Source organism: Anastrepha obliqua, chromosome 2 (assembly GCF_027943255.1).
Source record: "Anastrepha obliqua isolate idAnaObli1 chromosome 2, idAnaObli1_1.0, whole genome shotgun sequence".
Lineage (NCBI taxonomy): Eukaryota > Metazoa > Arthropoda > Insecta > Diptera > Tephritidae > Anastrepha > Anastrepha obliqua.
This window is the reverse complement of record NC_072893.1, coordinates 60,172,436-60,189,870: the sequence shown is the minus strand read 5'-3', so window position 1 is coordinate 60,189,870 and position 17,435 is coordinate 60,172,436. Positions and strand designations below refer to the sequence as shown.

At 33.6% G+C, this 17,435-nt stretch overlaps 1 protein-coding gene across 4 annotated transcripts in view; it reads right to left on the bottom strand.

Annotated features, from left to right (window-relative positions):
- LOC129237193 (proline dehydrogenase 1, mitochondrial) overlaps positions 1-17,435 on the bottom strand; it is a 57,937-nt gene that overhangs the window by 34,845 nt on the left and 5,657 nt on the right. For all 4 annotated transcript variants that reach the window (XM_054871706.1, XM_054871708.1, XM_054871707.1 and 1 more), the window contains exon 2: positions 7,417-8,165. In XM_054871706.1, the coding sequence (XP_054727681.1) occupies positions 7,417-7,989 (573 nt within the window). In that variant the 5' untranslated portion in view covers positions 7,990-8,165. The remainder of the gene's footprint in view (positions 1-7,416; positions 8,166-17,435) is intronic.

Sequence of the window (17,435 nt, the reverse complement as noted above, 5' to 3'; positions counted from 1 at the left end):
GATATTTTGAAGGATGCCGCGTGCTAACCGACATCATTTTTTTTCTATTGGCTAATATTGAATTATGAAAAATTGTATTTTTATTGAGGGTACGTCTGAATTATTCACTCAATTCGACTATTAGAAATATATTTTTTGATTTCTATAACAGCTTTGGAAGTTTCTATAATAAGTAGTGGCAACTGGTTTTGCTTGGTATTGGTATGAAGAAAATCCGTAAAATAAAATGTATACAAAAAATTATTTATTTTCTTTGACAATTTTTAATTAAAATAAAGTTTATGAATTTTTATTTCATAAGGCAGAAAAGTGCCAAAATAAAACTTCAGCAATGTTGGCTTATTTTATTACCTACATATATTATAACCTGTTTGGGAATTGCTGCTGTTAACTTAACTAGATGCAGCTCATTTAGCATGGAAATTTTAAGCTAAATTTTAAATTTATACATTTTTTATTGCCAGCTTAGAAAAGTAATACGCTCAATAATACAATCAGGTTCCAACACATTGCCCCGTTTTTAATTCCCAAACGCAGATTTTATTTAAATTTGCTTGTTTTATAAAACAAACCTCTTCATACATTATGGGAGGTAGGGAGTTGAGCACAATTTGCTTCAAAGCTGAGAGAAAAACCAGGAACAAAAGTGCAGCAGAAACTAACAAATAGGCAGCTGATCTTTGCTTTTGAAAATGTTTTGAAAATATTTGCTGTACTATTTTATAATTCGTAAGCTAAACAATTGTGAGGATAACGGGTGATTAAGGAGACCCGGTGGTCTAGAAACTTCAAGAAATCGATTTTTTGTTTTTTCGATATGTCGAAAGTATAGTATCTGGAGAATATACTGCGGAAATTCCCAATATTACAGCTTCTACAGCCCATTAACTAGGTAGAGAACGGTCCGCGCGCTTCTGCACCAAACTTTAAACTCATTTATCTCGAAACGACTTTTTTCGGCCTGGTGTTGTCAAAAAAAAAAAAAAAACTATTCAACCGGATCGTCTGAAATTTTAATATGTTGTTCACAACATCAATGGCTATCGCCCGTACTTGCATCATATTATTATTTCAGTTATTTAGTATTTTTTTGATGGAAAAATTGAAAAAAAAAATCGATTTTGAGAGGGTCAAATTCAAAATCGCACCAGTTTGTCAATTTTTGTTCCTTTTTTATTCTAGTACGGGACATAGCTACAGTCATACTGATTTATAACCTTTTGGTTTTCGTGTTTCAGATGAATAGAAGAGCCAAAATGGACAACGCCGTCCACGTCCAATTTTCCCGGAGGGTCAACTTCAGCGCCACTTTTTATATAAAAAAAAATTGTTTTTTTTTCATTTTTGTATATAAAAGAAGTTAAATAAAAAGCCTACAAAATTTAAATATCGTTTTTAATTTTTTTTATTGTAAAAACAAATTCCTGAAAATACCCTAAATTTTCGAGCTGTAGACCCCCGGGACCCCTTAATAAATGCAAGCAAATACTTTTTAAAATTATTAAAATTAAAAAAAAAAATTCTTTTTTGTATGTTAAAGAAGTTAAATATAAATCCTAAACAACTTAAATATCGTTTTTAATTTTTTCTTATTGTAAAAAAATTCCTGAAAACACCCAAAATTTTTGAGCACCGGGACCCCTTAAAAAATACAAGCAAATACCGGCAAATTTGAAGTTTAAACTAACTATGGGATGAATAAAAGATTCATTTAAAGCCAATGCTTTTTGCTAACTAGTGTAGGCTAGTTTTTGCAGCGTTGGCTTAAAAAATGTGAATAAAAACTAGTGAAAACTTACGAGGGTCGTTTGAAAAGTCAGTGCAAAGTCAAGAACACGCACCAAAATTTAGCCAGATCGGTATATTTCTTTGTGTTTGTGTTCGTGCGAATCCTCGAATGATCTTCCTTTTCCAACACGACAACACAACAGTTCACGCTTCAGCAATTGCTGTCGCAAAATTTTTGGAAATAGGGTTAAAACTCGTTTCATCTTTTCCTTATTCTCTTGACTTCGCTCTCTTGCATCCCTTGGAAAACTATTTGTTCCCCAATTTGAAGAAATGGCTTGCGGGAAATAGATGTTATTCAAACGAGAAGGTGATTGCATTTGGTTATTTTTCAGTCTTGGGCAAAATTATATTGATCGGCAGGGATTTACTAACTAGAACAGCGTTGCACGAAGAGTATAGGCCTAAAAGGAGACTATGTCGAAATATAAAAAAAGTTTATCCCTAACAATTAAGTAGTTTTTATTTTTGCAAGGACTTTTCAAACGACCCTCGTAAAATTACTACTTTAAACTTTGACTTTTGCAAGCATGTGAATGAGGTACTTAAACTTTGCTGCTTTATTCGTAAAAACATGCGTTAGCGTTTGTTTTCATTTATATATTAACTAGCGGACCCTCTGCCTGCTTCGCTAGGCATATCAAAATTAAGAATGAATAATGAACACTCGATTTAAATTCACTCTATGTGTATTTATTCTTTTTTTAGAATATAAAATTAATGTTAATTTTAAACTTAAACTAACGCAAAGCCTTTTCGTAAACTACATTTTTTGTTTTGCCCTGAGTTGTGGTATAAATAAACAGAACTGATGGTTTTCTTACACGTGAACATGATACATATAATTGTCCGTGGGAGAAGCATGGATATTCTAAGTCAATTCCGCATAATTCTAGCGATTGTCCTTGTGCTTTGTTTATTGTGTTTGTTTTAATCTATCTTGCTCATTACGTTGTATACGTTCTTCAGGTGAATGGCCTGAACGTGATCTGGCCATACGTTCCCTTTGATTTTGGTTTTGAATTTCTCGCTCTTCTTGTGTTTGATTTTGCCTTTCATTTGATCTATTTTGCGTTCTACGCGACCGACGACCGATATCATTTATTCGCATTTGAATTTAATCAAAAAAACACGAAAAACTCACAATGTGCATTACAATCGCTACAACGAAACCATCGTTTTTTTATTTTCACTGATTATTAAAATTTTACGCATAATATATTTTATTTTTATACATTTTTTCCCAAAAGAAAAAAAAAAAAAAATGAAAAACGCACTTTAAAATTGTTGACCACTCATCATATATCATACAGCTGATTATTTTGACCTCAGTATATCCAGTAAACAAACTGTGGTGAAAGTCCTTTATAAGGACCAAGTTTATAGAGGTGAAGTTTTAGGTACAACACAATTTTCTGTACGCAAGGTTGCTCTTGGGCAAAAATAAAGTAATCTTTAGAAATCATAAAAAAAAAGTTGCAAATTTTATATTAATTTCTTAAAGAAAAACTAATACATGCATTTAGTTGAATAAGTAAACACCAAAAGAATACTAAAATGACTATTTAATGCGTTGTTTGATACAAATTTATATTATTGCTCAAAACCCTCTGCGCGCTGTCGTTGTCTTTTGGTTTCTGTATCGCATCGCGGTGAATTCACGTTTTTCAGAAAGTTGGCAACAGAAGAAAATTGAAGAAAGTACATATTTTGCTCATATTTGTTATTTTAGTTGTTAAATGAAAATGTGTTTCAGCAATTTTTTAATGTAGCAACTATTCTTTGGCTTTCTCTCTTTTAAACACACATACAAATATTATATAATTATTTATTTTGGTTTTTCCATTCGTCAAAGCAGAACATAAGGTTGCATTATTTAATTATTACCTAATACAAACTTGTTCTCTTTTAACAATGATAATATTACTATGTGAAATATGCATTTTTGTACTATATCCTGAGCATTTTTCTTCAGCGATATACCTTTATCTCGTAAACGTACGTTTGCCCATATAAAATTGACTACCTAAATGCATGAAAAAAGTGTTAGCATAACTTTTTCGAGTATATATACATACAGGAGGATTTATTTTTTACATTTTGCTCGTCGGCTTTGAACTTCGAAAAATACAGTCTTATGGTTATTAATGGAATCAAATATATTTAACGAATTTTTATTTTATCTAAATCATAAAACGTTCAAATGAAGCTCAAAATATTTTTCCAGTTTAAAAAAAAGCAATGTGCTTTGATGCCGTGTCACGCATGCATAAAAGGGAAACAAAAGAGAGGACAACTATTGCGATACGAATAATACAGTCCCATACGTCACTCGACATCGAAGCAATGTTATTCATGTCTGTGTATATTATATTCATTCGCGTGTATTCTCATTCCGTATACCTAATGTCCGTATAAGGGAAACACGCAAATATTGCATTTTTCACACTTACACAACGCACGCATACTTTTACCGATTTCTTTAAAACTTCACATAAACCATCTATGGACCAATACCAATGATCTGTGAAAGTTTGATTGAAATCGGTGAATGCGTTTAGGCGTGAATCGGCGACTAACGAACACAAAAAAACGTCTCCATTTTTATATATAAGATTTGGCTACTTTCATGAAATTTCGCTAAAGGGAATACCACCGCATGACCACAATTTTCGGCCTGCCAATTATTTAGCTCTATATATATGTAGAAGGTTACGCAAAATGAATCATCCAATTGTGTTTTGAATAAGTTTTTACTACTGCTCGATGTCTTTGCGAATGCCAATTCTGCAGCCTTTCCTACAGCAGAGACTTCTCCTTGAAAGATACAGCAGTGATCAGGCAGTTTGGACGGCTGCCTGATGCCTAGCTCTGTGCAATAGATCCCTGCACCTACTCCGTTCAACATTTTCGAGCCGTCAGTAAATATATTATATTAAGCGCATTAAAGCGAGTGCCAGTACTTAGTACTGTGCATATACATAGATAACCTAATTTTTTCTTCACTCGGTTGAATATATTAAAAACGAAATCGTTACAACAAATAAAAGTAACATTATTGCCGAGAACCATTTAGCGCGTGGAAGCTAATATATATAATTATTTAAATAATTCTTTAATTAGGAAATTCGTGGTACATTTGTTTATATTTCTACCATCTGGTTTTTGTATTTACAGCTGCTAATTTCAGCTAATAATAATTTTTTAACTGCAACTAACAGCTCTTTCCCGCTTTTTTGTGTTCTATTTACTCTCGGCTACTAGTTTTTTTTTGTGTTAACCGAAAAAAAAAATATTACAATTTTTTAAATTTTAATAAAATTTGTATAGAAGAAATTGTTCTTTAGTATACAACACTTGGAGGGCGTTTCGATAAAAAATGAGGGGTACTTGATATATTTATTTTCAGTGTCGGTTTTTTCTTCTAAGTAGATGAACCAGAAATAATTACAAATTGGGATGTACGACGCCCGTAACGAGATTGACAGGGATATAAAAGTAGGAGAAGTAGAAAAAGCATGTAAACACTAGCCAGCTTTTTTCTTTCTCCCAGCACCGCCCGTTTATGTAAAAAAAAACACAGGAAGGACATCCTTCGTTTGGTTTGAGTTGTTTGTTATGCCGGAAAAATTTAAAATGTGCAAGGGGCAAAACAATATGCCGACTTATTCCACAGTGCCAAAAAGTCCCTTAGCCGCCGTAGCCGAATGGGTTGATGCGTGACTACCATTCGCTCTTCAGCAGGCAGTAGACAACCTCCGAGAGTATTTCTCCCTTGAAAAAGCTCCTCATATTAAAAATATCTGCCGCTCGGAGGCAAAACTGAATGTTTCATCAAGACGCACGCACAAAGCTCGACCAAACACCCAAAAACGGTGTAAGTGTAAATTCTATTGTACATTATATACATGATGGAAAGAATAATGAGATGGCGCCTATCGTGGTACCGTTACTTTGCTCTCGGCAACTTTGATAATGAGTGACGTCGTATTAGCACAAGTCTGGCCAGATTACCATTTTCGATATTTGATTTGGCACTTTTTTTTGTTATTTTTTTAATTCTTTTTTCGTGACATTTTTCTAGCCTGTTCTAATTAAAATGTAATGTTTATAGTTTTGTAAAATATACATCTTTTAAAAACTAGTTCAATAATTCATTCAGCGATTGCCCGTGATTGCTGTTATTGTTGGTGCTCTTCTCCTTTCAGCAGTAAAATCTCTCTCTCGCTACTGCAGTGTTGCCTAGCTTTGGATATAAAAACGCACTAAAATGCCCATTTAAAGAAAATAGAATGCCAAATGTTTATAGATTTACTTAAAAAACTTTGTATGTGTGGCAAATTGCCTTTAAAATGTGTGTTTTTTTTTAATTTATGAGTTTTTTGTTACGAGAACGACTTGTTTGCTTTATTTCAGGTTAGGTAACAAGATAAGGTACTCTTTTTGTAAAATTATCTTTATGGTTTCTTCAGTATTTAATTTTCTGGTATTTTGTTGCTCATTTTCACTAATGAATACACCTCTTGATGCCCTATGCCTTACTAAGAACCAACAAAGTTTCATTAATCTTCTTCTTTTTTAACATTCTTTTGTTTAATAATACAGTTTTGTTTAACTTACAGTTTCGGTGGCTTTAAATTAAAAAAAAGAAACAAACACCAAACTTAAAAATTTTCGCATTTTGGGCATATAAAAGCCCTAAATTTATTGCGAAGAGCAAATGGTTGGCAACACTGTACAACTCAGCTAATGCGACGTCACGCACTCTCTGATAGGCGCAATTTTGCTCCTATCGTTCTTGCATTATATATGTATATACATATATGTATATGTATATATGTATTTATTTATCTTTAGTTGACCGAATTGATCCATAAAAGAGAAAGGACGTTGCTATGAAAGTAGGAAAATTACACCTCGTGTTGAAAGTAAAACGGATCTAAGGCCAAATAATTGTAAATATGTATGTAAAAAAAATGTTCGTTAAAACAAAAAAAAAATGTTGAAAATAATTGTTTTAAATGTTGTAAAATTTAATTGTTTTTAATTTTTTTGCGAGTTTTTGTTTGATTAAGCTATAAAAAAATTGCATAGTAATTTTTTCCACCACAATATTAAAAAGTTATATAGAATTGCGTTGTAGCCTCATTTTGCAATTCCTTAAATAAACAAATGGATATCGAAAATAAATTGTTCGTACAGGAGAAGTATTTTTATTGAAGTAAGTTAAGTAAATATTGAACTGCATTTAAATTCGTATTATTTAAAAATAGCTTCCTTTAAAATTTAGGGGCCCGAAAGTGACTTTAGAGCTTTATTCTAACGTACTTTTTTTCTTAGAATTCTATAACAAAAAAAAAAAACGGCAAAAAGCTAAATGAAGTGACATCATTCTCTTATGCAAAAACACTTCCCATACAAACTCGCACATCTTCATAGACGTTCATATGAAACCCACATAGGTAAATTTTTGTTGAGATATGTTTATAATATATAATAATTTAGGATGTTATTTGAGTTGTGATTATTGAAAGCACTCCGGCTATTTACACATCTACTTATAACATATTTTAACACACACAACACATATATATAAATGTATGCATATAATGTATTTAAAGAATTTACCTTGAGATTATTCTCCACTACAGGTTCAATGGAACAAACGGTATACACCAAATAGGCGCGTATCAACTCCCATGTTGTTTTGCTCTTGAATGCCGCGAGAGGATCATTGAAACTGACATCCAATGGATCACGTTGAGGATTAACTGGAACATCTGGTTGTTGTGGTGGAGCCTTGTGTGAACGTGGCCGTTTTACTTCAGGCTCAGCCTCTTGTCGTGCGGTAACTACAGAGCGATTTAAATTGTTGTTTGTGTATAGCGTATGCCGTGATGTATGAGCTGGCGAAAATATGATATTGCTGAGAAGTTGACGTTGCTGCTGCTGCTGGCGCCGATGTAATTGACACTTTGATGTTGCTGAGTATGTTAGATCGTCTTGATCACGATCAATGATGACATGATGCACGTCCTGCTGGTTTGTTGTCCCTGCTGATGCCGATGCCGATAACGGTGCTGCTGTTGTTGTCTTTCCCCTCACTCTCCAACCGGAGGTTGTGCTAGTATTGCTTTTATTACGACTATAAACTAAACTTGATGTGGCACGTTGAGCACAAATGGAACGCAAAAACGCCATTACATACACACACACACTGATATTAAGTTTAAAGTTGTACGATTTGATGGATGTGAATCAATTAACTGATTATTGCAAATTGGTTGAGCACTAAAATTCGTATTCCAGCTCCGGTTTCGATACACTTGTGCAAATATTGAATAATTTTGTTCAACAATTGTTCCTCACTTCCGTGGCTAGATAATTATTTAAGAACAATGTGTTTTGGAACAAGTGATTTAACTGTATCCAAGCACCCCGCAACAACCAGATATAAATAAAAATATGAAAACAGCAACAACAAATTGAGGCTCCAGCAGCACGACAGCTTTATTTCTGCTACACGCACGAATTAAGTTCTGCTCTAATTTAAAGCACTCGACAGGCGCATGCGCTTATACGCCCGCTCGCAAATTCGCGCGACACGTTTTAGCCTCAATAGACTCCGATTCGAAACACTTGCCTCTCGTTCGGACTTAACGCAATAAATAAGTACTCATATTTGCCGTGCGGAACTTGAATGTATGTATATGTATATGCTTGATTTTCTATGTTTTCTGCGGATTTCGTAAGTTTTAGAATAATAAATTTTTTCGGTTTTGATTTGGAATAGCAAATGTTTCGTACAAAAAAATCAAAAAACAAAAAACAAAAAAAAAAGGAACAATTATTGTCAATCAAGTCGAATCTGTACAAGGTGAAGTCACTAGAGCAACAACTATCAGAATCTAAACAAACAAGCAAAAGCAGTAAACCAGATCGCCTTGACTATCAAACTACCAAATCGCAAGGAAATCCAAAAACAAATCGGCTGCTTTAGTAACAACACCCTGTATGCTTCACCTTGTTATCATTAATTTAGTTTGCTCTTTTCGACCTACCTTTTCTATCCTAACTCATACCAGAGAGAATAAATTTTGACACTACTTTTTGGCTTATTTATTCACCGAAAATTATCCCAATTTAAGCACATACATACATACATACATACATATGCTCATAATATTATAATGAAGCATATTCGCACTTTAAGCGAAAAAAATGTGTGTACACATATGTGTGTATGTAAATCTACTCGCCCGTATGTACAATTTATATTCGTATACGAGTGTATGTATGTACATTTATAAATGTGAAGCAAGTACCCACCAAACAAAATTATCAGGTTCCCTGTACCCACATATTAATATCACCAAAGAGCTCTGCGCTGAAGAATTGCAGGTGCTAGCTTTTGAAAGATTTTAGAAAAAACAGTTAATACGAAAACAACAACAAGTAAATTTGTTCATTTGTGATGCACAAACGTACTCGAGCAATTTCACTCTGTACGTTTTATGAATCAAAAGTGTTGTGATAATAAAAACATCAACACTTTGCTTATGATCGATCTAAATATTATATATCAAACCGATTAAAATAAAGTTAGAGCCAGTCGGATTTTTGTGCGTTGAATTTCCTGGGGTGAGTTTTAGTAGAGAAAGGAAACGGGATTGCATTTTCTACGTTTACCCCTCTGAGCCAAACAAGGAGCAATGAAGGCTAGACAGACGGCGGCGTTAATCGGAATCACCGGCGCAGCTGATTCTGATTAAAATTGTAGTGTGAGAGATGGCTATTGCGAGTTAGTGAACAGCTAATTTACTTATTGGATAGTTTTGTCAGTAAAAGATGGATCGCACGCAACAAATACCGGTATTAGCTGTCCTGATACTGAGAAATAATTATTTATTAAAAAAAATCTTAAATTGCAATTTCTCAAACTGCTCCGAAATGTCAAAACAATGAATGCAGTTTCGAACATATTAGTGAAAACTAGCATAACATCTAGTCTTTATTGTTGTTATCTTTAGAAGTTTCATTATTTCCCATTCAGAATAGATATTAACTGCCAAATTCGAAAATTCCCCAAATCCACTTAAATTATGAGAATTAGGTCTAGTTGTCAATCCGCTTTAGTTGCACTTATTTCTAGAGATAATTCTGAATTAAGTCTTTAAACCTGTGTGTCTAGGCTACAAAGGTGATGGCACTACACCAACAACAACGTTTTGTACATTGGAACGTCACAAAAGATGAAAATAGAAAAGCAAAAGAAAAGGAGGAACTGCGTTGAACAGCCGTCATTCATTTGAAGCTAAAGTCATACGAGGATAGAGCGAATGGAACGGCTTTTCGTTATTTCATTTTGTGTTGGCATTCGAATGTACACGACGAAAGAAAAAAACAAATCAGCCTGTTTACCGCCATCACCTTTAATAGATGCGCCTTGGAGCCAAATAAGCAAATACGACATGTGTGGAAAATTCTTTTCTTTTGCCAACTTGTTTCAATAAAAATTATTTCAAAATAATATAATAAAGTGATTTATATGCAATTAATATATAAATAAAAAGTTTAGATTTTCGCCATATATAGAAATATTCGGCAGAAAAGTGGTAAATAGTTATTAGACGGTCAAAACTATTACTGGCACGATTTGAGGTTAAATAACACTTTATTAAAAACAATTATCTCTGCCGTTGGCTCAGTTGTGGTTTAGAGTGCATTCGTGTGCCACGAAAGGTTTACTTTACATCACGAACGGACTCAAAAATGTATACCGATTTATGGGAGGATTTTCTTATTGCACGTTTAGAAGAATTTACGTTTTAAGAGGATTATACATTCAAAGGACTTCTGTAATTCATGCCAAAAATATAAATTTTGGATTGGCTTGTGAGAGATCCGGACTTAAATCCGATAGAAAATGTTTAGGGAATCCTCTCTAGCGGGAGCTGAAAATTGCTATTCCGCAAAACCTGGCTCAACTTATCAATGGTTGGTCAAATGGTTGACGTCCCACTCTGGCACTCCCCATGTAGCTCAAAAGCGCCGTTTTGATATCAATGGACAACTACGTTAAAAATATTAGTAAACCAATCTCCAACTAAAATTTTTGAAGTCAAGCGGATGAATAGAAGGAAAGGTAAACATTTAAACTAAAATCAAAACAATTTCATCTCCTTGAATTCCCCAGTTTTTTGTGCACCTAAGTTAATTTCGCACCCCAATTAAATTTTTAGCATTTTTTTGTTATACTTAAATCCATAACAAAGTAAAAAATAATGAGCTTAATTATTTTTCATTAACTATTGCTTTCATATTTACTATTTGGAGATTTTATGTTGGGAGAGAATAGCTAATATCAGGTGGCGCAAAATTAATCACTCTATCGGAATTTCATAGTTTTTGAAATTGACGTCGTACGTCAAACATATTTGACACTTGTGAACTCAACAGCTGCAGCATACTAACAGACAAGCAATAGAGCGTGTAAAGGTCAAAATGAAGATTTCCATCAGTTAAATTTTTTTTTATTTATTAATGAAAAGTTGAGGTACGTCTAACTAGTTTTCGCCCACTATATATCTTAACTTGGCTCATTTAGTACATTATTAGCGGATACCATTGTAAGTTAGTTACTATTTCAATGCTTTAATATCTAAATGGAGGAACTAAAAAAATATTACTACAACATTGCAGGTACATATTTATGTACATATTATATTATATATACAAATAGCATTCCTAATAGTTATCGATAATTAGCACCTGGTGATGAAAGCACTCAGATAAGTGGGTCGTCTGAATGGAATTCACACTATGGATAATATGTGTGCAGATGCAAGAAGAGAATGCCTTGGCTTATTGGGTAGCTTCATATGTACATATGTATTGTGTGTACCTCCAGAGTGCGTTTGTGCAGATTCCTTATATGCGTGCACTCATAGAGGGTGAGCTGAAGACGTTTTGTAGGTAATCACATTTCTTATTATGTAGATATTGTAAAAACTCATCATCAGTATTCTAATTATTATATCTATTCTAAACAAATTTTAAATAATTGACAAATGTATTTAGTGTTCTGTGAAAGGCTTCAGATTGAAGCATTTTTCCGTGAACAATTAAGAAACGGTATTTACAAATTCGTACTTTTCCATTAATACCGACAAACCTGTACCGACAAACTCCTTTTCACACAACGCTAATTACTATAATAGACGATTTCTAATCAAGTTTAAATAAAATTTAATTCATGTGATCTGTCACATTTTTTCAAACGTAAATTTATTGCACTTAGTGCGAAGTATTAATATAAATGTATACACAATTGTGCACACTTTTCAACGCGTGTAAGCATGTACGTACATACATACATACATTCAAGGTGAAGTCCAAAATAAGCAAGACTGGAGTCATTAAAATGTTTTCGATGGCGCCATCTTTTAATGAGTCATTGCGTTGGAAGTTACATCCCTAGCTGGCTTCCAGTGAAAGCTTGGTGGCACTCGGTTCAATGGAAGCGAAGTTATTGCGTCTAAAGTGCCAGTATGTTTGTGTCATCAGTATTGTTTTTATTTTGATTTAAAATCTGTAAAACTTTTACCGAATTGATGAAAAAAGTTTATGGCCATAATTGTCTATCTCGTGCCAGAGTTCTGGAGTGGTTTACACGTTTCAGGGATGGTTGACAATGAACATACGGGCCGCGCAAAATCAGTAATCACCGAAAACTCCATTGAAATTGTTCATAAATTTATCAAAAATAAAACGGAGTTGAAAAAAAAAAATATCGGAGTTGAATATCTCCAAAACATCGATTTGTCGCAATTTAACTGCTCATTTAGGCTTACGAAAGGTTTGTGAACGCTTCATTCCGTACAAGTTAACTGAGGACCAAAAATTGCTCAGAATTCAACATTCGAAAGACCTCATTGTAGCTGGTGATGAAACGTGGTATTTCCAATATGAACCTGAAACTAAGCATTAAAGTGCCGAATGGAAGGGACCAGACGAGCCACCACCCAAAAAATCGTGTTTGGAGAAGTCAAAAATCAAGACGATGCTCATTTGTTTATACGATTCCAAGAGAATTATCCATAGGGAGTTCGTGCCAACGGGCAAAACCGTCAATGCAATTTTCTATCTGGCGTTTTATCGCGAAGGAAGAAGCTGGCGCTTATTGCATGATTATGCACCATCTCACCGATACACTCTTGTGACTGATTTTTTGACTAGATGCATTTGGCCATGAACGGAAAACGTTTTGCGTCCGTAGAGGCCATCCAAAAGGCTTGTACCAACATCCTGAAGACATTCCAGATTCCGGTCAATGACCTGAAACACTCTTTCGAAAAGCTTTTAAATCGCGCAAAACAGTGTATCGAGCCAGAAACTCGAAGTTACTAGAACAAAGCTCATGTCCTTTCTAATTTAGCTCAGTTTTGTTTATCTGTTTATTTTCGACTTCACCTTGTATGTATGCACGTAGGTGTTTCCGAGACAAAGTAGAAAGAGTATATAAATATAATATTACGCTTCGTAATTAATAAGTACTGGAAAAAGTTGTGTGCTGTTTCTTTTTGTTGTTAGACCTAATGTTCATCATTTTTCGTGATCACATTTAAAAAAATTCAGTAACTATATTTAAAGCTAAACCCTTTATTATTGAAACTTCTTATATTTCGCTCAAATTCAGCCAATAGTGACTTCCGTTTTTTTATCAAAAACTAAAATATTTTAAAATCTTTCACTACTTCCGCGTCAAAATTTGGCGCACTCAGCATATCTTATTCGTCAAAGGATGGCGGCGCACATTGTTTCGACTTCAACGAGGTAGGTGGATGATAGTCATAGTGACAGTTGATAGAAACAAATCTGGTTAGCTTAGAGTGGGAAAGGTGGGAAAGGTTTAGATGTGTGTTCTTTAACAGACCGTCTTTAACATCTGCGCTGAGCAAATTTGACAGATTAGCTGATGGGCTGAGGCCAGATGTGTTTATAAAAACACTGAGATTGTGTTGGCGATATACGACACAAATCAACCAATGACACTGCGTTGCTGTCTGAACAACGACTGATTGAACGAGTGTGTGAAATACATATTACATATATGTCAGAACGGTTTGAAACTGGTTCCTAAATCTATTTTAACTATTAGAGAAAAGGCAAAATCATTTTGGATTGATTTTGACTTTTTCCACTTAATTTCATAGAGTCGAAACACTCTGCGGCATAGTCGACTGATGCGATAAATCTATTTTGAGCAATTTTAAGTAATAAATTTCAAGACTTCCAAGTTATATTTTATACTACCAAAGGTATAAAGTACAAAAATAGTGGAATTTCATTTACTTTAAATTATTTAGTCGATACAGTCGTCTTTATCCACCGATCGGAATTAATATTAATATTTACTATAATTTTAATATATTAAAACAAATTTAATAAACAAACGACTAAGAGCAATGAACTCAACGGCTCGGAAATTATAAACAAACAAGCAGAAAACAATGCATACAGCGTCATGTTGAAACAATTCATAACAGATTTCAGGTGTCAGTGTGCCAACGAAGTGGAAAAGTTGACATTTTTTTAATTTTTTTGCATTTCAAACAGCTTGCATATTTCATATTACTGTATTCGAAATAATTATACTACAGTACTGATGAGGCGGTGGGATTTGTCAAACAGGAAGTAAAAAAGTTTCTAACCGAAATGCAGATTTATGTATGTAAGAGGGGGAGCAGTTTTGTTCCAAAGTTGTTTATCTTTAACCTCCTTGTGCAAAATTACGGTTTACACACCAAAATCCAAGTCGATATATCTTAAACTACGGATACAGTAGAAGTTAAACTTATACTATGGATACATATAAGTTCCTCTAGATTGGCAAAATCGTTCACTGTACACCCTAGGGATATTGTCAAAACTATTTTTTTATAGGTTTATGCTCTTGTCAATTACTTACGTGGCGTTTGAGCGCAATCTGCCACTAAGTGTGTACGCCATAAATTTGTAAACAAGTCATTATTAAGTGTATTCTGCGAATTTTGCAGTGCCGAATTTAGTTGAGCAAAAACTGTATCTGTGCTCTGACAATGTCGAAAATAGAAGCATGTGAGGAATTTTAATGAAAGGTATAATTTTTAGCCATGGTTTCTACTCGAGTCCATATATTTATGTACATATGCTAAAATACCCCAAAAAGTTTATAAAACCTGTAAAGAATGGCACCACTTTTTTTAAGTTACTCATACTCGTATTTCCAATTTTGGGCAGTTTTACTTCAATTACTTGGAAAATAACCATTATTTTGAATATAAACGTAGTCACTGATCGAAGTCGGTCATTTTGAAAAGTAAAGAATTTTTCATAAATAAAAATTACTAACAGTGGCACAAACTAAGAGTAGCACAAACAATTTTAAGCGGTTTAAATCGGGTAGAGAATAGTTTAGTGACAATGAAATACCAGATCGTCCATAGTTATACCCAGAAAACATTGAAAAAGTGTGTGATTTAATTTAAATTAGCATTAAGACGACTTTGAAAATCATTGAAATGGAATTCGGAATTCCTCAGATAACTGCTTATCGATAAATCGATATAATTCAAAACGAAATCCATTATTTTCTCGGTAGATGAAATAGTGTAATGATCTATACCAAGTAAAGTATCAGTCAAACAATTTAAAGTTTATGCTCGTTGTCAAGGTGACATTGCACACTAAAAAAATACGTTTTCTGTTTGCCGTTTGTTCTATTCAATTGTGAGTTACAGGGTGTTAACAATAGAAGTCAACAAAGTGAAAATTCTGAACATTTTACAGTTTTTCTTTGATAAAGGCGAAAATGGTTGTCAGACCGCTGGAACTGTGAATGGTAACGCATATATTAAGATAATATAAAATAATAATAATAATAATAACAGATAAGCAACTTTCTCTTTCGCTTGGCACACTGCTACAATTCTTAAAACAATCTGCGAAGTTGCAGGGCGTAAATGAAATCTCACCTCATCAGTCTCTACCTGCCCATTATCTATCCATTACAGTCGTTAAGCATCCTGTTTTTTGATTAATAAATAAATATAAAATAAAATAAAAAATACTCTCTCTGGGTTTCGAGTGGCCAATATTGCCTGAATAGTTGAAAAATTTCCGACCACAACTTTATTCCAACGCATTCCAACCTGATTTGGTATCCTGCGACTATTCTTTGTTGCCGAAACTGAATTGGCGATAAAATCCATTCAAGCCGCTGGGTTTCATATAGCTCTTTGAAAACCTCGGATTAACTTGATCATTAAGAAATATTTTTCACAAAGGGGTGGTTTTTATTTGTAAAAAGCTCGAGTAATTTTTTTGGCGCAGCTAAATTGTTAAATCTTAACTAAATAGATAACCGTTATATAGTGTTCAAACGACCGTTTCGTGGAAAAAATTTGTAATACCCTACTCCATTAATGTACAGAGGCTTAGCAATTATGCAGGTGTGGACAGAACATAACCTAACATTGCACACATATTTAGAAAAAGTCCATTTACTTATGTAATATACATTAATTTATTAGCGCTCGATTATTTGAAGTACATTCAATATTTTCTAAAAAGCATTATAACATTTCCATTAAATCAATTGATCTTCTTTTTATTTTGCTCTAAATAATATGGTGTTCGATTTTAATCTCCAGCAATTAATTTTAATGGAATGTGACTATTATTGCATATTAAAATTAAATAAATAAACTCGTTTACACTCTCATATACAAATGGAAATGTAAAAGGGATGTTTTGTGCCATATGGCATCCATTGTGCCTTTATGATACTGTCATAAAACCATAGAGTCGTCTGTACATTGAAAGTGTCAACAGAGAATTATTGCGTATTCTATAGGAGCATCATAACTATCATAGCAGAATATAAGTCGACTATTTCTAAATTATTGCCTGTTTATCTTCTTCTTTTTCTTCTTCTTCTTCTTTCATAGCGTTACAACGCAGGGTGAGTCAAAGCTTGCTTCAATCGGAAATGGGGGGGGCAGCCCTAAGTCCACGTGCCTTTTAGCAAGTTTGCAGCAGGAATTTTTATCTGGGCAGGGCGAAAGCATTTGCTCACCAAGTCTAATAGACAGTGGATGAGGTTTTCATTTGAAGAGGAGAGGCTATAGATGTCGCATCACTTTCCCATGTCTGGTTGTTGGAACTTGTTAATCTCTGAAACGGATTAAACGAAGTTGATGGCACTCTCAATGATAGCTAAAGGATGTTCTGAGTAGGTTATGGGCTACTTTTTTTAGAACTGTCTATATGGTGCTGACATTGATATATTTATAAAAGTGATATTTTTAATCTTGTGATGCAATAATTTGTAAAAGGTAATTTCACTTCAAAATTTTTGGCATAAACCGGGTCAGTTGACAAACACGCCACGTTACCACTTTAACGATATTTCTCGTAAATATTTGTATATTCCATAACTGATCACTTCATTTTTAAAATATATTCAATACCAGCAGTAGGTAAATCAGACAAAAAAGCAACGAGAACGTAGGGGGGCAGTATTTTGTGTTTTCTGGACTTTTTTACATATACATAAAGCTGCGCCTTGATGTTGTTTTAAATAAAACATGTAAACATTAAGATTC